A 23,389-nucleotide genomic window follows, 5' to 3' on the forward strand; every position below is an offset into this window, starting at 1 on the left:
TTCAATTCTCACATCAAGAGTTATCATTTGCCCAATCATCACTCCATATTTCATATTCCTCAAATTGTTTCTCTCTCTCTCTCTCTCTCTCTCTCTCTCTCTCTCTCTAAATACATACACACACACACACATACACATATATATACACACACACACACACACACACACACAGATATATATATATATATATATCTCCCTCTCTTTTAAAATTATATATAATTTTTTTTACAAAAAGTGTGCACAAAGTGTGTGAAGGTGATAACAAAGACAAAACTCACCATCAATATAGCGTGCTTAATAGAGAATGCATATTTACAAGCATTGACATACACAAGGCTCATAACAACATGCAGCCCAAAGTGACAAGAAAGTTTTGTCAAGATATTCGAATCTCACATCAGAGTTATCATTTGCCCAATCATCTCTCCATATGTCATATTTCTCAGACTGTGACTAAGCTTGATATTGAGCCTTTACACAACGACGCACTAGCACGATCATTGAATAGACAATCTCAAGACCTAAATTGGCCGACACATATAGCTAGGCGTTTTCCTCCGATTCTATTTCTACAAATCTGAGAGGGCTTCCACATTATCCATTATCCACAATTCTTTGCTTTGCTTTGTCACTGATTGTGAATCTACAAGGCGTGCATTCCTCATCTTGTTGTCGAGGCTCCCCATGCTGCACCATTTCCTTCTACAAGCGGGCCTTTGCATCTGAGGACCTTGCAAAGAAGCTTCACAAGCGCATTCTTCACGCTCACCTCAAGTTTGTCTCTACGAGATCATGTTGTGCGACAAGGTCAAAGAGTCTCGTCCCAAAGTCAAGTCTCCAAGCTTGCTTAAGGGATCAACAACCATCCTTCATGTGATTACAAACGACGTGGATGCAGCCTTTGCAAAGTCTATGGAAGCAAGTGCAAAGGAGACGGATCTAGCAATGGCTATTTTTGCGCATAGAGGATTTTGTACACATGTGAAAAACTTGCAAGGAGTGGCTTATGTGTGCGTTTCATCGAACTCCAGCAAAATGAAAAACCAACAAAACCTCTCTCTCTCTCTCTCTCTCTCTCTCTCTCTCTCTCTCTCTCTCTCTCTCTCTCAGCTCAAGTGAGCGTTCAGAGAGAGAAAGAAAGAGAGGCTTGCATTGAGCTGAAGAATCTAAGAAGAGACTAAAAGCTGCATACAAGACTCTCAAAACTTAGCCTCATCCAAATTTTGCATTGAACTCTTACAGATCACTACTTATAGAAAGATCTTTTCTGAAGTGGTAAAAAAGCAGATTTGTTGAAAGCGACCAGTTTTTGAGTGCAATGATATCAGGGTAATGCGTTTCAGTACTATCAAGTACATACTCACAATCCTCATTCCAACATATCATTTGATTGTAGAGCATACACGCGGCCTGCTTCACTTTGATTTTCCCATGTGTGTGTGTGTGTGTGTGTGTGTGTGAGAGAGAGAGAGAGAGAGAGAGAGAGAGAGAGAGAGAGGGAGATTATATAAAGAGATAGAGAGTAACGGAGAGAGAGAGAGAGAGGAGAGAGAAATAGATGTGTGGTGATGAGAGTCGCAATGGAGAGCCCACATTGTGGTTGGGCGAGGAAAGTGTGTAGGTCTAAGTCATGGCTAAAAATGTGATGGAAGCAAGTTCGTATGTCGCCAAAAGCTAAGTACTATACTAGTGTGTGCTGCTCAAACTCTCAAACTTGCAGTAAGTATAATGTGCACAATCAATTTGACTCTTCTTCATTATTTCAACGCCTTGTCTCACATCGAAGGGAGTGGGAGCTAAGCCGATTAGCAGTGATAGTGTGTATCACTAACAAGGGGAAAAGCTCAAGAATATAAGCGTGAGTATGGTTTCCTCTTTTAGCAAAGAACATGGTTTTGTAGTTAGGGGCAATATGGGGGGTGTAATGTATGAAGCGTGACCCACCGGATTCCTCCCAAGTCGTAATACATTTGCATTGTAAAAAAGCTTCATTTACTTGGGAATCTATTGAAGCATCATGTAGCAAACCACTTCTTTATGTCTTGCATCCATCCCGTGCTCAAGATGTTGCTTTTATACGTCTTTTGAACTTTTTCGCTTGCTTCCCATGCACTTGTAGGAAGTCGATGAGAGAGAGGGAGAGAAGCTCGCTCTAGAAGCTTTCGGAGTGAGCTATGAAATGTAAGCATGCTATGAGCTTGTATTTGTTGATCTTGATTTTATTATCATCATCATGTAAACATTTATCGTTTCCGAGGTAGTCATTATTATATGTTTGTACTATATATATATATATATATATATATATATATATATATATATATATATATATATATATATATATATATATATATATATATATATATATATATATATACATACATATACATACATACATACATACATCCATACATATATATATATATAGAGAGAGAGAGAGAGAGAGAGAGAGAGAGAAGAAAAAGAAGAAGAGTAATTTAACGTTGTAGGAAACTAATACAAACATTTTTTGTTTGCGATGTAGTCATTGTTATATGTTTGTACTAGAGAGAAAAGGAGAAAAGGATATATATATATATATATATATATATATATATATATATATATATATATATATATATATATAGAGAGAGAGAGAGAGAGAGAGAGAGAGAGAGAGAGAGAACAAATAAAATAGCTCGCTCTAGAAGCTTTGGAGTGAGCTATGAAATGTAAGCAAAAAGAGAGAAAAAGCTCACTCCAAAAGCTTGCTCTGTATCCATCCATGTTAGCGAATCGTCGCGAGGGACGTCTGTAGCATAGCTATCAGGCACTAACATAATGTCAATACTCAGGAAAGTGACTCGGATGGGGCACAAAAACTCTTTGAGATTGCCAATCTCAAAAAGTGAACCTTAACAAACAAACACGCCAACTCAATAAGCAAACCAACACTCAATGATCAGAAACATCTGCCTAGGTCCTTTTTCACAACTCTAGGTCATCACGCCATTTCAACACTCCAACAAACTCGAAATGCAACGAAACTTTAGGAGGAGGTCTACGATACCTAGGAGCACTATCCCACCAAGTCTAGTCGCAATCCGACTAGGTACCAAAATCACAATCCATCATGAAAAAGGTCCTAAAAACTGCAACAAAACTATCCAAAAAGGTCACCCTATGGTCTAAAAACATAAACTATGATTTAAGCACTCAAATTTGATGATTAGGTTCACTAACGCGTAGTCTCAAACCCCAACAATACTGACAATGCTTACACTTGAATGAAAGAGCAAGAAAAGAGGAACATAATGCAAGTTTCAAAACCGAAAATCGATCACTCAATCATTAGTTGCGATGATTACAAGTTGGAGCAGCTTCGTAGCTTGAGCGTACATTTTCAATGCTCCTTTCTTCTCTTAAGATAAGTCTTTTTTCACATTAAAAGTATTGACATTTATACTTAGGGCTTTCTAAATAGCCAGTGGCCGACTCACATGGATCTTTACAATCATCATGAAAGAGTTACAACTCAAGGAATTGACATACTACTCTAGAATCAAAATTTACACAAAGTATCACTACACTAGCTCGGAAAAATAATAAGAGTACAAATGTGGTGTCCGGCTACATGTCCGACCAGGTGGGCGTCCGTTCCCTCAATCCCGTAACATTCCCCTCTTCTTAGCTCGTGTCCTTCCTTGACACGACCATGTGTAGTCTTGTCATAGGTTTGCCTTCAGTTGTATCTTCAAGGTTGGTCCTTTGTTTGGAAAGTGCTTTGTCGTTGATAACGCTCCCCCCTTCCTTGAGTTCTTCATATTTGTTGTGTTCTTTTTGATGAGTGTGTTGGACTTCAATTGTCGATGGAATTTTGCATCTCTTGCTCATTCGTCTTGTTGGTGTCACTTTTGGCCGTGAAGATTTCTCTTGATGTGTCTGTCTTTGTTGTTGACTTGAAATACTTCACTAGCTTCAACATTGTTTATCTCCTTACGTTTGGTTGTTAAGAGATCTCTTACTGATGTCGTCATTCTTGTCATTGTACGCCATTCTTTAACTTGCCATTTTATTATATAGCTTTGTTGTCTCCCTTGAAGATAAAATATGCTCTAGATAAGCATATGGAGACCTGCAACTGTTGCTCTCTTTGATGAATGAATTGGGTAGCCATTTACTTATTGCTGATGTAGAAGGAATATATACAAGAGTGTGGTGATGGGTGTCTATAGATTAGGGCTTGAAAACCTGGATGACCAAAGGGGAAAAAACCCAGTGGAAAAAAAGTGTCTTTGGTATACGCTCTTATTGGAGTTGAGCATTTGGACTTGAAATACATGTAATGCAAGGTGAGTGCTTAGGAGAAACAAAGGAAGAGTGCCTAATGCAAGTGCCAATTATGGGACACTCTATATGCATACGAGAAATTTATCAAACAAAAGCATGCAGTGTGGAATATGGAGTTGAGTGGTGCTTCAAGGAACAAATGTAGCAGATGTTACATCAAAGGACTTCTCAATAGCTTCCACATTTCCAAGAAGGGTTTTCGATGTAGAAGCTTCTCCACTCATACCTCACTCTGTTGAGTGTGTGAGTGTCTTTTGGACTTCCTCCTTCACTTCACCACTATACTAGAACGACTTCGACTCTTATATTTACATATACCAGCATGAGCGACACAACATAATTATGCTCAACTCTTCGAGCTTGAGCAGTACATAGACTAAGTAAGACGCTTAGACCACATAGAATATTATATGAAGCTTTGGGACTAACGCCTCGCTCATTTATGCCTTAGTTGTCCGACTTTGACTATTATGCCATGTATTTTTAATGGCGATTTGGACTTACCTCTTCAAGGCTAGAAACCCAATTCCATAAGTTCTAAAAATTTAGGTCTCTTCCATTGTGTTGGTCATTGGATGCCACCATTTGGTAAAGTAGATTGGCATATTTTGGCTTCTCTTGACTTGCTTGTCGAGTGATTGATGTAACCTTTTCTTTATCTCGCATGAGAAGCGGTTGAATCTGTGTGTGGGCTCATTGTGTTTGAGTTTCCACGAGCGATTTCGGAACCCATCTTGTTTTTGGTCCTTGTGTGATCGTCTTTAGAATTTTCTCTTCTGCTTTGGCTTAATGGACACAAGGCTTCGATATCCATATCTGATGATTTCCTTTGTAGAAGCCTTGATTTTGGAGTTGATGATGAGATATCCATCTAGAGATTGCAGCAACCTTGGTTGCAATTGGCTTCTCTTGTGCTGCCTGATTTCTCTTGGTTGGTTCCAGATTGAGCTACAAATTAGGTAACCATATGCGAGTGTTGCCTTCATAGAATCCTTGTGCTTCAAGTAGCTTGACTAGAATTAGCCACTGCTTCACATGTGTTTGTTGGGTAGCTTGGCTAAGGTCTGACTTCGGCACCCATACTTTTTGCATTGCTTGCTAGAAAGGTCTTTTCTTTCGCCTATTGTTGTTCTTTCTCCTGCTTGAGTTGTTTGTCTTTCATTGATTACTTGGCTTTCTCCTTGTAGATCCAAGTAAGTAGATCCAAGCTGTTACTTTGGGCTTTTTAGCACGAACATTAGCGTTTCCTTGAAAGTAGCCCTGAGCAATGATTGACTCATTTGATGCTACCCACCCTGTCACTTTTTGTTGTTGATGTTGAACTTGAGCTTCATGTATCCAAACTGGGTCTTTCACTTTGATGTGCTCTTTGGATATTAACACTTGGTTAACATTCTTCGGCTTCTTTTGGATGTTTTTTTGTGATGGGAACTTTCGTTGATAGAATTTTTGCTTTGGTTTCCATTGCATTGTTGACGGTTTGGATCTTGATGTAGAGGCTACACAAGAAGTTTGATGGAGGCTCGTTGAAGTTAAAGTTGTCTTGCTATGTTGATATTCTTCAATATTTACTTTAGCTTTACCCTTTTCCGTGATGGTTGGTGAATCTTTCTTTGCATGGATTTTGAGGTTTCTTTAGGGCTTTCTGTGTTGTTGAAGCTTTTCCTTGTGGTTGAAAGAAGATGTTCTTCCAGCTTTCTGTCAAGACTAGACTCTCCTTGATGTGATGGGAGTCAATAATGTGGAAAGTATCCTTATACTTCCTAGTACTCAACTTGAGTACGGCTTCTACCATGCTAAGGCTAGGAATCGGTATTTTTGAACTTGTGTACACGATCTCCTCTACCTCGATGATTGACGGCTTTCCCATCATTATCCACATGCCATACGACATTTCTCTTTCAAGAAGGGGAGATGTCACAAACTGATGATGTGTAAAACCCCTAAAGAAAGGAGTGAAATTGTAGATGTGGGCCGAGGGGCCTAAACCCTAAGTGAAGAGGCAGAGCAGCAGGAAATAAAGCAGGGCTCACACACACAAAAGAACTTGTGAAGCAAACTGATGAGGTCGCAGATTTCCAAAAAATACGTTGGCTGATGATGTGGCAAATTTCTAAAAATCACGCTCGCTAATGATGTGGCAGAACTGTATGAATTTCTGTTTTTCATGCTGGTAGTGCTGACGTGGTAGGACTGTACGGATTTCCATAAATTGCATTGGCAACTTTTTGGCTTTGCTTTTGGACCAGATTCTTTTGAGTTTGAAGGCTTTTCATTGTAATCGCTTTTTAGGCCAAGGGCCTTTAAATCTGAGGTTAGGGCTCATTCTTTGGCATGCTTCCTGGAGAAGGTGCGGAGTCTGGAGTACCGGCTTGTACTACGTTGATGCAATATAAAGAAATACCGAAAGGGGCGCCAAGGTCTGGGGCCAATACTCTCTGGGCTGGAATTCCGCCACTCCTTGTCACGTGTCGTATCTCTCTTTTAGTTCAGTTGTTATTGAAGTCCTAAAAGTATGTTCAGTCTGTTCCTATTGGCACGTGGTGCGCGTTTTGTGACACCAAAACTAAACCACCTAAGTCAGTCTTTGACTCTTTAGACCCCTTTGCGCTCTTCTTGCTTTCTTGCTCGTGTTTAAGTTGTTCTCTTATTTGATGCAGTTGTGTTTCTAAAGTTGTTTTCTCCTTCATCCTCTTTGCTTTCATCTTTTCCCTTTTGGCTTTCCAAGATTTTCTTCCCGTTCTCACCGATATGTTCTCGAATTCTGTTTGAGGTGGCAATGTGGGTTCCTCTTCAACGATTACGTTTTTGGTAGCTTCTTGAGCTTGAGCTTGAGTCATCATCTTTAAAGGAATGGCGGGTTCTATCTCGGTCCGTTTGAAGAAGGCATCACGACTACAACATTCATTGTTGCTTTCCCCTTGTATTTTGGATTCTTAGCACAGTGTTGGAATAGATGGTCTCTCCCACAACCGTCACATAATACAAATATTTCTATTTGTGGACCCTTGTTTGGACAACCTCATGCCCAATGATCACCTCCACATTCATAGCATGGACCTTCTTGTTTTATAGCTAGTAATCCAATCAATGGTTGTTCTTGCCTGGTAAGAATGTTCCTTGAACCATACTCCTGATTGGCTATGAATATGAGCGTATTCGCATCTATGGAGTACTGGTTTTTCACTGGTTTTTCACTGGAGCAGTTGGATAAGAAATCATGTAAGACTCTGAGGGTTGTGCAGGCAGGTGCCCGCCACTAGGCCCTACACCTGGGTACACAGACTAAATGACTGAGAGGGTGTCACTTCTGAGGGTTGCATCTAGCCGGAGCATCTCATACAGGTGTTGAAAGGTGTTCTTCAGGATTGCTTCCGCTGTGGGCTTAGCTCCTTTAATCTGGGCTTCCTCTGGAACTCTAACATGTTCCAAGTCAACCACTGCTTCTAAGAAGGCTCCATCAATGTCCGAAAGCATAGAGGCTGGCCTACTCTTAGCACCAATGAAGGGCTCGTCGGTTTGGTCAGGTTGTGGAAGTGCAGATGAACGAGATGGACATGTTGGCAAGCTGAGACCAAGAGCTGCTGTTTGTGCCCGAGTGAATACGCATGCGGACTCTCCCACTTGTTGTGGCCGAACTGTATGAGTAGCAGGTGATGGCTGAGGGGTCGTGTTCACTGCAATCAGATTGATCTTCGGGAATGTGAATTCTTGTTGGTTCTGAGTCGCGGACTTGAAGATGAGGACCCCCTTTGCTTGGGACAATCCTTACTGTAGTGGCCCTTAGACTCCGGACAGTGTCAGCAAGGAGGAGACCCTTCAGGTAAAGGACACTTACTTTGGTAATGCCCATATTCTCCACATCTATAGCATAGGATGGGCCGAGTAGACGGACGAAACGAGGGATGAGGTGATCTCTGCTCTTATTGCCGCATGGAGTTGGAGGCTGAGGTGTAGAAGCTCTGAGGGGTTGAAGGAGCATGGGTATAAAATTTTTGAGATGGAAACGTACTTGACATACCTTGGACAATAGGGGGTATTGAGCAAAGGTGGCATGTAATTTTGATGGCCATAGGGGGAAACCATATTGGATGCTGGTGCTAGACCTTGTTGGAGAGAAGGACCTTGACTTTGTTGTATTTGCCGCAATCCCTTGATATAGTAGCAATCCTTGTCTTCATGCCCAGACTTTTCGCAGAAGTGGCAATAAGCCCGAAGGGGACAGTCATGTGGAGGGTGTCCTGGAGAGCAGCACGAGCTGCACCATACCATAGCTTTAGTCTCCTGTTGAGTCCGAAGCTCTTCTAGCTCTCTCTTGATTTGATCCAAAGCCTCATGATGTGGGGGCTTCTCCTGTCTAAGAGAGATTGATTTCTCCTCTTGAAGAGCGCATTGTAGTTTTAGGGATTCAAGTTCCCTACGTAAAGAAGTCGAAGGGTCAGATGGACTCTCCAAGAGTACAGAGGCAGTCTCTACCTGAGAAGAGTCGGTAAATAGCTTCCTTGCCCCCTCTATCCTAGTAGCAGCCACAACAAACTCCTCCAAGGTGGCATCAAGTCGGAGATTTTCTCTCAGTTTTTGCTAAGAAGTCTTTGGAAACGCCTTCTCTACCCATTTCTTGACCATGAACTCACCTAGTGATTGAGGAAGCTTGGCGACCAGAGACTTTATTCGGGTCATGAGTTTTGCAAAAGTCTCTTTGGCTAAAGCATCAAGTTGGCCAACTCATCCAAACCCTTTCTTGGAAGTCCCATGGTCTGAAAGCTTCACAAATTGTTGTCTTAAAGCTGCCCAAGTTGAAAAGTTATTCTCAGCAAACTGACTATACCACTTATCTGCTAAACCATCCAATGTTGATGGAACAGTACTAAATAAGCAACTTCTCTATTAAGACCACGACCTCTACAGAGAGATACAAACCTCCTTGCATGGTCGTTTGCATCTTTTGAGGAGAGTCCCTTGAAAGTGGGAAACTTGATGTTTACCTTGGCCAAAACACTGGGTAACGCCTCCATAGCCGCTTGCTCAGGAGGTCGTTGCTCAATAGCTTGTTGTAACAATATGGGAGAGAGACTTACTGGGGAAGGTGACCTGGAAGATGTGGAACTGGATGGAGGAATGGATGATGCCGTATATAGAGGTATGGGTGATAAAGTTGGAGGACTTCTTCTAGGTACCAAGGGTTGACGTCTTCTGTTGTAGTGCTTCAGAGGACTTAGTAGTGCGCTTTGATGCTCTAATGACCGCCTTGGATGTGTCATGCAGTGACTACAAACCCAACCAAGCTTTGGCAAGAAGACTTTTAACTAGCTGAACATACAGGTCTAGACTCTATTAGACCAGGGCAAGTGACTAGACCACCTGGCTGGACCAGGATGAGGAAGGACTAGACGAGGGACAAGGAAGGACTAGACCAGGACGAGAGCTGGTTGGACCAGGGCGAGAGAGGACCACACCAGCACGCGAGAGACTAGGTCAGTTGTGAAAATGAACCAGACCAATAGGCTGCACTCTGCAGGTGAAGTAGGGAAGGCTAGGTAAACCCAACTAGCTCCTCAATTTAAATAGAGAGTGAGATTTCAGTTGAGGTCCCACCGGGCGTGCCAAAAAAATAAGAGCACATGTAGCGCGGATAGTGTGTCGTGCTCTCTACAGTGGGTGCTCCTTAGTGCAATGTGTGTGACATCTCACTGAACAGAATGCAAACAAAGAAAACAATACATAACAGCTGATCAACATAGAGACACAGCAGCAGACCAGAACATAAGGACTCGACTATCTCAAAGGAACTAATACAGACTCTGGCGTGGCAGCACACTCAACTCCAGCCCAAAACTCACAAGTACAATGGGGGTGTCGAGGCTCAAATGTGCAAGGATAGTGCAGAAGTGTTCTGTGTATAGACTCGCTACCCTAGACGACGACGATGGACCATATATGAAGAAGATGATAATCCTGACCCAACATCTGCTACTCATATGTACAACCATAAAGAGCCACCGACGGCTCATAAATGTCAGCCATCTAAGTCTATCTTCAAACTGAGTGGTGGTGGTGACCTGGCCACGATGCCCACTAGACCACCGTCCATATCCTGCCGCGTGTCACTGCCCAGCCTAGAGAGTCCGTCCAGTGCGAACCAAACCAGACCAACTGTACTACTGTGTCCTGTGAAAGTGACATTGTAGCCCTGCTACACTTCTCTTGGAGAAAATCCCGATAGAATCCTCTCTGATGTCTATTTTGACATCGTTTTTTATTGAAAGTAAGTAGAGATTGGAGTACCCTTATACGTATATCTCCCTACGTTAATGGGATCGACAAGTTTGTGCTCTCTTATATACTTATCTACCATCAAAACTTGCACTCCGTAGGCATCTGTATATGTGAAGGCATAAAGATTCTTATGGGTGGTCAACTCCCTGGCATTGGGTTCTACACACATGTAGAAGATATAGGGATCACCCTTTGTGAACCTATACAAGCCCTCATGAGCTTCATGCAATCCTGCTTCAAACTTGCGCATCTTTTTCGAATCGTCAATCTTCTTGAATGGAGTGACTTTCAAGAGAACATCCCAAAACCTATCCACATAGCGTGGAAGAGTTTCGTTCTCCGATTGTGAAAGTCGATCCCATTCTTTCTTTATCTCTTCCTCATAGTCTGGAGGAAGGAACTGTGCGTAGAACTCTTTGAAAGCAGTCCAATCTTGGGGTTTACGATCTTCCAGGATAAGGGTTAACCACCAACTGCTGGCGGTGCCTTTCAGGTACATACTAACATGGCGAAGCTTGGATCTTTCTTTAAAATTCCCTTCAGCAAATGCAACTTCGAATTGGCGGATGAAAGCCAACGCTTTGTCATTATCATGTTGACCATTGTAGGTGTCGAATTTCACATCTTTGTCTCCCGACTTGAATGTTTTCTGTCTGTGGTGCTTCTTCTTATGATGCTCCTTCTTTCTATGCTTAGACTCCTTATGGACAGGAGTCTTTTCTCTTGAATGCACTTCTTGCTGCGAAGGATCGTCAAGAAACATGTCTTCCGGAGCAACGATGTCATCCAAATCCTTCATGAAAGAGAACTGAGGGGAATCAAGGGGATCCTGCTCTTGAACCTTTGGGTTAAACCGCACATGACGTTCTCGAGGTTTCTTGTGCCTCTCGTGCATGCGGGAGGTTCCAATCGAAGGATCTTTCCTTGGTTCTGGGGCCTTTGGGTTCTGCGGGATTTCTCCCGACCCCATCGGCATTTTCTCCTTTCCTTTCTCAAGAGTATGGAGAATCTTTTGGACTTCCGGATGGGAGAAAGTTTTTTGCAACTCTTCCACCTGCAGTTGAAGGAGAGAGAACTCTATCTCGCGTCCTCCCATTTTCTGCAGTCTGCCAAGAGTCGTCAATCCCTTAAGGAAGAGAGAGATGACCTTGCTCTGATACCACTGTCACAAAAATACGGAAGCGTAAACTGACGTTTAATTGCACTTCAAATACTCAAGAGATTTAGAAAGAGAGAGAAAGCTTGACACTTCATTGGGAACCAGAAGATGGGCTGGTCTCCCCCCATAAAGAGAATATCTTTATTACTAAGGAAGAATCTTTACAAGCACAGGAACGGGGCCAAAGCCCATCCTCTATTCTTTCTTGTCCTTTTTCTGCTTCTAACTGAGAGAGTAGAGGAACTGCTCTCTGACTACTGAGAGGATCTATCCTCTTCTGCGAGATTTTGGGAAGCTCTCGTAGAGGAGAGTCTACCTTCCACAAAACTCATCGGAAGCTCTCACGAATGAGGGTCTATCTTTCGCTAACTGTGCCACTTTGGACGTAATCATTCCTGCAATTAACCAACCACAGAAACATGCAAAACACACACACACACACACACACTTGCTGTAATTTTCTGCACATAACCAAAAATTGTTACTTGAGCGTGTTCCAATGCCAAATTGGAGGTCCTTTTCGCGATGGAAATGCTCGAACCATGGTGTATGTGCAGAGTAGGTGGTAGGGAATGAGATTCTATTAAGACTTTGCTGAAATTCACCCTAATACAAGTGATTAGGGGCTGAAAACAGGGAATTTGCAGCAGCTAGACAAGGGAGAAAGAGAGTTTTCTACTACTTTACGCAATGAAACTTCTCCCAAAGCTGCCTATGACCATGAGAGGCCTTGTTCTAGGTGATGGGTGCACAGAGGTTCCACATACACCACAAGGTGCTGCTCTCAAGCTTCAATGGAGAGCTTCACTGCGTAGAGGACGTTCAACTTAGGGGGGGTAGTGCACTGCCAACCTGGCAAGAGGGGGAGGGGCTGCTCTCTTATAGCCTCCCAGAAGAGGGGGCGCTAGCATGACGAGAGAGAGAGAGAGAGAGAGAGAGAGAGAGAGAGAGAGAGATTGCATGGGGAAAGTGTGCCAAGTGGCACACTTACTTTAAAATTTAAAAACCATTCAACTTTTGACTTTAAAAATCCTAGGCTAGTTAATGAAATGTGCAATTAAGTGCACAACTGCACACATAGATGCAACAAATGAAAACTTTATCTGCTCCCTAGCGCATTGCCGTATCAGCAATGCTGTGGCATTACCTGTTCGCACTTGTCCGGCCATTTGGTCCAATGCAAAATCACTTAAGAATACTTTTAACTAACTTATCCTAAGGCTGTAAAATAATCAAGCCTTAGGGTTAATAGTCTAAGGACCCCATCTCATTCATGTGCTTGCACTAGCGCGCGTAATTTTCTGAGCCTGAAATCTAAGGCTACTATCTACCCCTTCATTGAAGACCCGATTTCCCAATCGCTAGGGCTTCAGGGTATTTTCTGCTAGGGTCTCCCTGAGGTGCACTGGCCCAAACTTGGGCGCACCTGAGGCCCCAAAACTGCTAAATCTATTCTTATGTGCACACAACTAATTAGATAATTCTTTTCTCGTAAATAAATTAATTCTTTACAAAGTCTGACTTGGTTACAAATAGGTCCTATGATATCAATTTTTTGAAAATGAACCTCTGGATTGAAAGTTCGGTCAGTTCTAGTACTTTGTCAGAGTACTTGGCAGTTTTGGCTTTTAACTTGGTTTTTCATATCCAAATTTAGTTTTGAAAGACCACTAGACTCCTTGTGATGTCCTCTAGCTATGGTGTAAGTTTGGCATCAATCTGTGACAGAGGTACATGGATCGCAATGACCTATGTGTCAAAAGGTACTAAAACTTGGCACATAGCTTGCCCTTGATCTCCTGATCCCTGCTATATGGTTTTGTATGATTTGGACTTGTTTAGGCCAAACAAAAGTCAATTCATAGGTCTGTTTTAGGCTTTTCACCTTAAACTATTTTTGACACTTTTGATGAGTTTTTTGAACTTTTTTGACAAAACTCCTTTGGAGACTTCTGTTCACAACAATGGTCTATGCTACAGGCTGGAAAAGTTTCTATCCAAAAATTTCTTAGAGATACATGGATCGCGATCCATGTTCCACCACTTTTGAACTTGATCTTTAGTGTATTGATAGCTTATGGTCTTTATAGCCTGTTCCACAAAGAATTTCTGGGTTTGGATTAGTTTTGCCCAACCAAAACTGACTTCTACACTGTTGTGGCGGTTTTGAGAATGTTCTGTTTTTTGCTCTTTTGACCACTTTTTGCAACTTTTTTGCATATGGTTCTTTTAGGAAAAGTGTTTATCTATGTTTCAGCTACCTACTGTCCAAATCTCAACCAAAATTTTTAATGAGGTACATGGATCGCGATCCATGTTCCATCACATCTGAACACCAAATTTGGTCTGATGATTACCTGTAGTGTCAATAGTCTACTCCACCACCTCTTTTCGGATTTGGACAACTTTTTCTCGATCAAAAATGAGTTTTTATGTATGCCTTGCGGTTTTTGACTATTTATTGTGTTGCTATTTTGACCCCTTTTTCTCACTTTTTTGATACGGTCCCTTTTGGCAAAGTTGTCCACTAGTTATCAAGGATGTACTTGTCAAATATCATCCTTAAATGTCAAAAGGTACATGGATCGCGATCCATGTTTGACAACATTTTTTCATGAATTATGTTCTATTGATTCTCTATTCCCTGTAGAAGCCAAATCTGCCCCTCTTTTAATTTGGATCCCATAAAGTTGAAAATTTCCAAATTTTATGTCTGCAATGTCTGTTTTGTTGTGTTTGCCCCAACAGCCAATTCTGACGTGATTCTTGAGTTTTATCTTTAAGCAAACTTAATGAGAGCAATGTCCCACTGATGCACAATGTCACTGATCAATTGTTTCCAAAACTGGTCTCTGGGGTACATGAATCGCGATCCATGTTCCTCCACAAAATCTGGTCAAACTTCTCAAATTGCTTCTAGAGAGTATGTTGATGTCCTTGATCCACAAAATTTTGAAGCTGGATCATTTTTTAGATCTCTACCATCAAATCTTCACAATTTCAAAGTTAAGGTCATTTTGGGCCAAAATATGGTTTTCACCCTTTTTTCCCTTAATCTTTAGTCCAAATTTGATAGTGATAGTTTCTACTTACCCTACTCTTAAGTACTGAAATGAAACATGAAACAAAAACAACAAAACGGTATAAACTAAAGTCGAAACAGAAAACAGAACAACACTCTGAAAGCATAGAGAAAATTGGAGAATGAAATACTTTTGGCTATCTCATTCACGACCCTCATTACCTCTCGTGAATAGTTAGCAAGTCCTAGACTCCTAGACTCTACCAAACACTAAACCACGTGTCTAGCTGCTTCACTCATAATGTGTAAATGGAATGGAGACAAATCTTTGAAAAAAATCGCTCTAAATATGCACAAGGTCACTCACCATATAAGGATCGTATCCCCGACAGTGGTGCCAATGTTAGCGGGTCGCCGCGACGGACATCTGCAGCATAGCTATCGAACACTAACATGATGTCAATACTCAAAGAAGTGACATAGCTATCGGACACTAACATAATGTCAATACTCAAAGAAGTGACTCGAATGGGACACGCAGACTCTTTGAGATCGTCAATCTCAACAAGTAAACCTTAACAAGCAAACACCTCAACTCAACAAGCAAACCAACACTCAATGATCACGAAAATCTATCTATGTCATTTCTCATAGCTCTCGATCATCACGTCATTTCGGCACTCAAACAGACTCAAAATGGAACGAAACTTTAGGAGGAGGTCTAGGATACTTAGGGGCACTATCCTACCAAGACCTCAAGAAAATCTACAAAAGGCAACATTGGTATAATCTTGTCTTTGAGAGACGAATTTTAGCTAGACCTCATGACTGTTGAACATACGCCATGTTTGTTGGCTGATATGACATGTATGTCAATCCTCACCGACCATATGAGCTCTTGATATCATGAGTATTCCTAGTTTCATCGCTATTGGTTAGATTTGCATATTGGACGCATTTTGATGATATTGACAATTTATGGTCGTGAGTGTAAGTTGTGAAAGTTATTGCTCCTCTATCCACAATCTGTGTGCTCTCTCCTTTATTTAACTCTCTTTTTTTTTTGTGGCGAGAAAGGGACTATATTCTATGTACATAAGAGACCTTTGAAGATGCTCAATGGACCAGAGGAAGTACAAAAGCGCGGTAACAATGTGTAAACATCAAGGTGGTATGTACGATGAGAGTAAAATGAACCACTGTGGCGGTGCATAATGCCCCGTGATGTGGGCATGATCCCAACGAAAAAGAACTGACGACCTCACCCATATGTGAAGAAAGATACATCGACACTGGTTCGTTGCCCTAGAGGAGAATCCCATTGAGTATGCAGCAGCTCAGTCCAAAATGTTGTCAAAACTTAGGGGAGGATTGGTGAGCCCAAAATGTGGGCACATGGAACCTCCACATAGTCCAAACCGTGATGCTGCATATCGTGGTGAAAACCGTCTCTCATTGGCATAAATCCAATTGGTGACTTGCATCTGGGATCATTTGTAGAGTGCCCGGTCTATATCCGAAGGGAGTAAGCAAGAAGACCGGATCTATCGGCAAGCCCTGAAAAAAGGTGTCACCTTGGAAGTCGCAAAAGTCATGCAACTGCACACCCATCATGGATGCCCACTCTAATCAACACACAACAAACTGTCATCCACACTGGCTTCGTATATGGACAAACCCAGCAATAGTGCCTCGCATGCCCACTATGTTACTCTCTTTGTCTTCCCTCGTGTGCGCATCAGAAAGAAAGGGACACCTACATTCACTTGTACTCACAATCCAAGGATTCTTGCACTATAACACTCGAGTAACTCCTCATTGGGTGAATCGCCTCAGAATGATGGTGATGAGGAATGCTAAGAGCAGCTCTTGCATAAGGGTTCATGAGGAAATCGGCCCCTAGCGTTGACAGAAAAAAAAAAAAGATGCTCCTGGTATTGGCAACATCAAAGTTATCTGTGTTGAATGGAACCTTGCAATTCCATAGAGATAATGAGAGTCTCTGTAGGATGGAGCAGCTTTTCAGAGTGCAAGACAATTTCTCTTTACTGCCCACACTACAGTTTATAGTTTTTGTGGTGTAAGGCCGAGGTAAAGATTGTAGCTTTACATTTGATTATGAAAGAGGAATTGGCAAACCATTGTCCTGTATAAGTATTTTGAAACATAACATACATATACAGAGCTGTGGTTGTGCCCAAAAAAGAACGACACAAATGTATGCCCGATTAGTGTACAATACTGGTAAAAGAGGTAATATATAATGAGATATACAAGGGAGTGTGGAAGTAACATATACATGCATCTACTCACGTCTCTTACAGCTGTGACTCAACAGTCCACATGCTATCAAAGGCAGACATATCATGTCCAAGTAGTTTGGGTCTTCAGATATTCATCGATGGTTCTGTTCTTTTCTTCATTGTACTCTGCGGCCATGGCCTTCACATCCAGAAAAAAAAACTATTGGGAGGATGCCCCTAGCAAAATAAAAAGCTTACTGCAAAAGACAAAATTTGCCTTCTATACCTGGCAGTACCCAGGTGAAGTTTAGAGATAACAATGCTCGCACGCTCTCTATTTGCATAGCCACTACAGGGCAGATGAATGTTAGCTTGTGCAAGCATTTTTGAAGCATCTTACCAAGAGAAACGAAAAACTAGATTGAATACCTGAAAGCTTACTGTATTCCCTGAACATTGTCAAGCTTTCACCGTCGTCATCAATGGCTAAGTGGTCACCAGTAAACAAGATACCAAGAGGCTTATACAGGAGACAAACAGAACCCTGCACATCCCCATTCAGAAGGTTGCAATGAGAAGGACATATGCGCGCATGTGTGTGGCGCACGCACACACAAATGACAGGCAATTTGATGTGCTGCACCCACAAAAAAAGTGTCCAATAACAGGATGAAAAACAGACAGTGTCAAACAACAGATAAAAATGATGTTGTAAGCACCAAGCACCTGAGATAGCGCAGGAGGCATTTCTGGGAATTGCAAAACCACCACCCATTCACGAGCCCAAAAGATTGTATACTTTTCCTACTAAGCCTTCCCAGCCCAATAGAGCTGGGACTTTATATGCTTACCTTCTTTACAACAACTAAGCTGGATAGGACGGTCACACATAACAATGAAAGAAACCTCATTATCTTAAATGTCAGTCACCATGGATCTGCAAAGCGAGAGAACCCACCAGAGGGATGACAGTGCACGAGGCTATTGCCGTTTGCAGATTCAGGGTCGAGGCGTCCATCACCACAAGCATTGCATCCACACCTTTGTCGCGCCGGAAAATTCAAGTCATCATCGAATGTCATCACAGGAACAATACACACGACTTTTGGAAGCTCTCAAGGCACACACTGATGGAGATGTTTGACTGAGCAGGACTCACAAAAGCTTACAGCCTAGAATCACGAGGAGTTTCTTCTTTCTATCTAGTTAGAGGTTTAGTTAGGATGATAAGTTTCAGCTTGTACCTTTCATGATGAGATATCATCACCAATTGTACCTCAATTGGACTCATGGGCAACTTTGGCCTTTACAAAACATTAATAGGCCTCATTATCCAAGAATATGCACAGATGACATCTTTATTTTAGACGAAGTCAGGATTTTCCTTTTCACACACCCCGAAGGACATGCAGGGTATGTGGAGGTGGGGTGGAGAATGAGGTGCACTGTGTATGCAGATCCCCAACATATGAGAGCATACGAGGCCAATATACAGCCCTTTTCACAGGACAGCTCATGCTCAGAGTGCTACTGGAATCAAGAGACCAGAGACAGCTGGTGGCGTCTTACTAGAGATTCAGAGAGTGTGGCTCCTGTAAACTGCACTTTTGAACATATCCTCTCTAGTCCTCCTCATGCTGCATACCCCTCGTCAATCTCGCCTTTGCAGCACCTCTCATAGAGAAAGTAGGTCCACTGAATGCAGCACCAAGATATGTATAGGAGTCTACATACTAAACTGTCTCTTGCCATGTGTTATTTAATAGGTGTTTATCTCCTGACCCACTGTGCTGTAGTATTGAATACCATCACCTTGGTTTTGCCAAGGTTGATGGAGAGTCCGCTATCATGTGCATAAGCATGTAATGCATCTAGATGTCTATACATACCCTCTCGAGAGTCTGAAATAAGCACAATATTATCGGCATAAAGCCAGAAGGTATCCATGTACCTAACAAAGGTGCCCCTCTATCCCCTGCAGTCTCAATATAGTCAAAAAATCTCATCAATATGCAATTCAAACAAAGTTAGAGAGAGTGGGTATCCCTGCTTCACCCCAATAGTAGAGTGAACAAGCTCTGAAAGACCCTCTGCTGTCCTTACTCTCCCTATGACTACCTCATAGAGTGCCATGATACCCCATATAAGCTCTTGTGGGACTCCCGAGTCATGTAATCTCTATTCCCAAGTCATGTAATCTCCATATCAATCTGGCCCTGAGAACTATGTTGAAGGTTTTGAGGAAACCCACAAAGCTACAATAAATCCTCCTCCCATGAGCTCTGCCCTCCTCAATGATCGCTCTAAGCATCAAGGTATGATCAAGAATCCCTCCTGAATCCAGCCTGCCCTAAAGCTCGTACACCCCCTCTCTCTGCCCATCTGCTCGTTCTTGCTCGAGTATAGATGCATATAGCTTGGCCATGAGTGGCCAATCATGATAGTGCGATAGTTAGTTGACAGGGTCAGATCTCCAGACTTACGTAGTGGTACAATCATAGACGTACTTCAAGTCTCAGAATCCCCTCACACATGGCCCTATTGAACATGAAGGCCAACAAGCCATCAATAAGATCTCTAGCATGTATGAAATGCACTGCCACTATGCCAACATGAGGCCCTCCCTGTGTGCAATCTATCAATGGCTCGCCTCACCATCTCTATTGTGAAGAAAGTAGCAGTGGGAGGACAACTTACAAGGCTCTGCCGGGTCTGGCAATGGTAATTGCTCTACTGCTGCTGTGTATAGAGAGGATGCATATTGTGTCCATGTCTCTATAAAAGTAAGATTGGAGAGTGTGAGCGCTCTCTAGAGAGTCACCAAGTCTCCCTAGAGTCCTGGCTCAAGAGCATCTGATAAATATATCTCTCAAGCTGAGCTAAGAAAGCTCTCTTCTTTCACTGTATAAGGTGTCGGAAGAGTATACGCGACTGCCTTTGTGTGATGTCTTCCAAAGCCCACTCTCTTTGTAGCCGGGCTCTTCTCTCTCAGCACTCATCATCATACCAACTATTTTGCGGCATGCTCCCAGACCATGGTCTCCCAGTAAGCTGAGAGTGGGGAAAAGCTGTGCCTGCCGCTGTGTGTAGAGAGAAAAGAGTTGTAGAGAGAAAGAAAGAAAGAAAAAAAGAAAGAAGGGCGCGGGGGGAAAGGGGGGATTACCATTGTATGGCCAGGGGTGTGTATTAGATCCACTTCAGGAAAAATACTCCAGGGGCCAGAGCCTTTCAGCTTTGTCTCCACATCAACTGTATCTTGTCTAACCTAATAGTAACATTCTCAAGTTGAATCATGCGGAATAATCAAATGCCTGATAAATGTTAAGAGCAACCATCTTGTCTTACATCTTCCTCATGTATGATGCGCTCGCAATGAAAGTGCTGCTGCCAGGCGGCATGGTCTGCAACATCGTCCCTGTGCTAATTCAGCTTAGTTGAGCTGTTCATACATAAAGGGAAAGAAATAAGAAGACAAGGATAGCTCAAGCTTACAAGTGTGTAAGAAATATCGTATGAACACCACCCAATGCTTCTATATGCTGTGCCAGGTGTACTGTAAACCTAGGGCTATGCACCCCAGGAAAAAAAACAGAGTTGACAGTGAAATTTGACAAAGCTGCAGTCTCAAAAGAATGTTAGAAAGCACAAGTTTGTTTATCATCATGAGAAGAGAGAAGTTCAAGATCATTGAACAATGTTTCAACCCCAAAATGTTCCACCTTTAGGATGTTCACCCCTACACAGAGGTATTGCAATGAAACTGAACAGCACCTTCAAAGACACAGGTCTAATTTCTTGTCACCTGATTACCTTCAGGCTCATGCACCCCAACATATATGCATTCAAACATACAACCCAAAAGATACATGTTGACCCTTGCAATAATATCCACCATGTTTTGTTTCCTACAAGAACATACCCATTATACTTAATACTATGGGTGACAGCAGACTACAACCTGGCTAGAAGAACCAAAATCTTTTAAGGACCCTACTTTGTCAGCCTGTGGTTTTATTATTTACATTAAGGACATCAAGTGACACGGTACCTGTCTATCATGATGTTTCCTTTTGACATTTTGACAAGATAAGGTGTTGCGCCATACGATTTTTCTGAATGGTAACCACATAAATAAACCCCCTGCAATAATGAATGTTTGCAAACCATGTAAGTGAACTGAATTCAACTGGACTGCATCTCATTAAAAAAATAGATATGGCCATGACTAATTCACAAATCTCTTTTGGAAACTTTTAATGCAATATGCAAGCACAAGGTGCGCATACTCTTTTCATCCTTCTAACAACAACAATTGAGAACTTTTTATCACCTACTAGATGGTGCTGCTAGGGTCCTGATATCCTCCTAGTGGCGGAGTACAGGGCTTGAGCCTTGAGGGTAGTTTGGTGGCTGTGCCTGGTCTATGTGAGGTAGTTTCACTGATTTATGGTTGAATCTATGCCAGATGTCCCCATCAGCCTGCCTGTTTGTTCTAGTATTGTCTGTATGAGCCCTTTTATGTCCGGTTAAACCCCAATTCATGGCCAGTTTGATGAACGACAATATTGGGCTCATTTATGTCACTTATTTTACTTCACTTCATGTGATGGGGTTTCAGGTGAGGTTCCTGTAGCCTCCCCTGCCACATATATCTAAAGTATTGTTGTTGCTGTTTTCTCCTTTAAATTTTGGGTTTGTAGGTATGAGCCTTTTCAAAGTACCTGCATGCTTGAACAGATCCATTAGACTAGGAAGGATCCCTGTGCAGTGTGCAACACTCTTTCCATGACTAATTGCACGAAGCGCCAACCGAGTAATATTGACAGCATCCGACAATATTAGCATGTAGTTAAGGACTAGTAGTATGCATACTTGAATCGCGGAGCATGTGTGTGCAAGCATGTTTGTGCCTAACCCCAACATGACTTCGCACATTTTTAAAGAATTATATTGAAATTCTTGGACATAATTTTATTAACTCACTTCCTAGACCTCACTTTGCTCTTATACAACTGATCTTAGGGGTCTCATTTTTGGCTCATCGGAAATAGTGGCTGAAGAAGAACATTAGGCACCAAACACTAGGCCTCCTTTGACGTTTCACTGGCAGCTATCAACTGACCCCACAGGTTAATGTTTCTTAAATGCATCTGTTGCCAAGTAGTTCTGCTGGTCTAACTATTGTTCTCCCTTTCTGAACCATTAGAGAGCCCACCCCACATTGAACAATGTTCTCAACCGTTGTTCTCATTATACCTGTGGTTTGTGTAGGCATGCTATATCGCTTGTTCATGTGACATTAGTTCGTCTCTTGCAATGAGCTGTCGTCATCCCTACCCCTGCCACCCCTTTTAACTCTGCCTATTTTGGCAGAGTTGGGAAAGTAGTCCTCTACCCCTGCATTCCAGAGCAAGGCAATAAGCATTTCCTCCACCTTCAACAGCAAATGGGAAGAATACAATCAATTGATGCAAACTTTACCCCTGCTGCCCTTGCTAGCAAAACTACCCTAAAGCGGGGCCTAATTGGACACCAAAGTGCATAGATAGACACTGTTAACCCACACACACATTCACATCACATTCACAAATCAACCAGATTATAAACTCCTGATACCCCCTCGCAGCTCCTGGATCACTAGAGTTGAAAATTCCACCGTTAATACTTCACACGTGCCTTTCTCCCCTTCAGTCGGCTCCTTCTCGGCTCTCTACACCAGCACCATGAAGGCTTCCCTAGGTTATTGCTTCTCGACCCCTTCTTCCCATGCCCCACATGGCCCCTTTGTCATTCTTCCATTCAGCTGCCTTTCTCCTTCCTGGCGAAATTGAATTCCCTTTGACTGAACTGTCCCTACACCCGTGTGCCGCCCCGCCCCCTTCAGCTGCCTGGTCTCGGCCTTTCTCCTCCTGGTGAGCTGCACTGTAGCACCCTCTCCAATTTACGAGCTTTCCCCCTCGGTGCTATATTAACAGCCCCCTCCTAAACAGCTCGGCCTCTCCCTTGCATGCTCTGCACCCCATGGCTCCCTTCAAACAGGATGCCTCCCCTTTCTCTTGCGCTGTACAAGCTTTCTCCATTTTGATGGTTCCTGCCAGTGTGAAATATGATGTAAATAAAAATCTGCAGACAATACATGCTGTTCTTCCTCCTCTACTAGGCCACCATGCTTTCGCAATTGAGCTTCTGTTGTTCAACGCGCAATGCCCGCTGCCTGCTTCTCGACCCTCCCTACAGGACCTTCTCCCCGCCCCTTTGGCGCTGCTACAGCCCCGTCTCTGCAACTCCCTCCTTCTCGGCCTTCTGCCCTCGTACTATCCAAGCCTTCCTCAACTGGCTCCCTCATGACTTTTCCCTCTC

The 23,389-nt window shown here is 42.6% G+C and overlaps 1 protein-coding gene across 1 annotated transcript in view; it reads right to left on the reverse strand.

Moving 5' to 3' along the window:
* Nucleotides 1–17,067: 17,067 nt before the first annotated feature.
* LOC147430166 (uncharacterized) overlaps nt 17,068–23,389 on the reverse strand; it is a 95,222-nt gene continuing 88,900 nt past the window's right edge. The window contains exons 5-11 of the mRNA XM_086494665.1: nt 21,078–21,169; nt 20,522–20,596; nt 20,375–20,444; nt 20,193–20,294; nt 17,459–17,573; nt 17,316–17,378; nt 17,068–17,228 (exon numbers count right to left, since the gene is read on the reverse strand). Coding sequence (XP_086350791.1) covers nt 17,206–17,228; nt 17,316–17,378; nt 17,459–17,573; nt 20,193–20,294; nt 20,375–20,444; nt 20,522–20,596; nt 21,078–21,169 — 540 coding nt within the window. The 3' untranslated portion in view covers nt 17,068–17,205. The remainder of the gene's footprint in view (nt 17,229–17,315; nt 17,379–17,458; nt 17,574–20,192; nt 20,295–20,374; nt 20,445–20,521; nt 20,597–21,077; nt 21,170–23,389) is intronic.

The sequence above is a fragment of the Adiantum capillus-veneris genome, chromosome 22, assembly GCF_014529385.1.
Source record: "Adiantum capillus-veneris isolate H3 chromosome 22, ASM1452938v2, whole genome shotgun sequence".
Lineage (NCBI taxonomy): Eukaryota > Viridiplantae > Streptophyta > Polypodiopsida > Polypodiales > Pteridaceae > Adiantum > Adiantum capillus-veneris.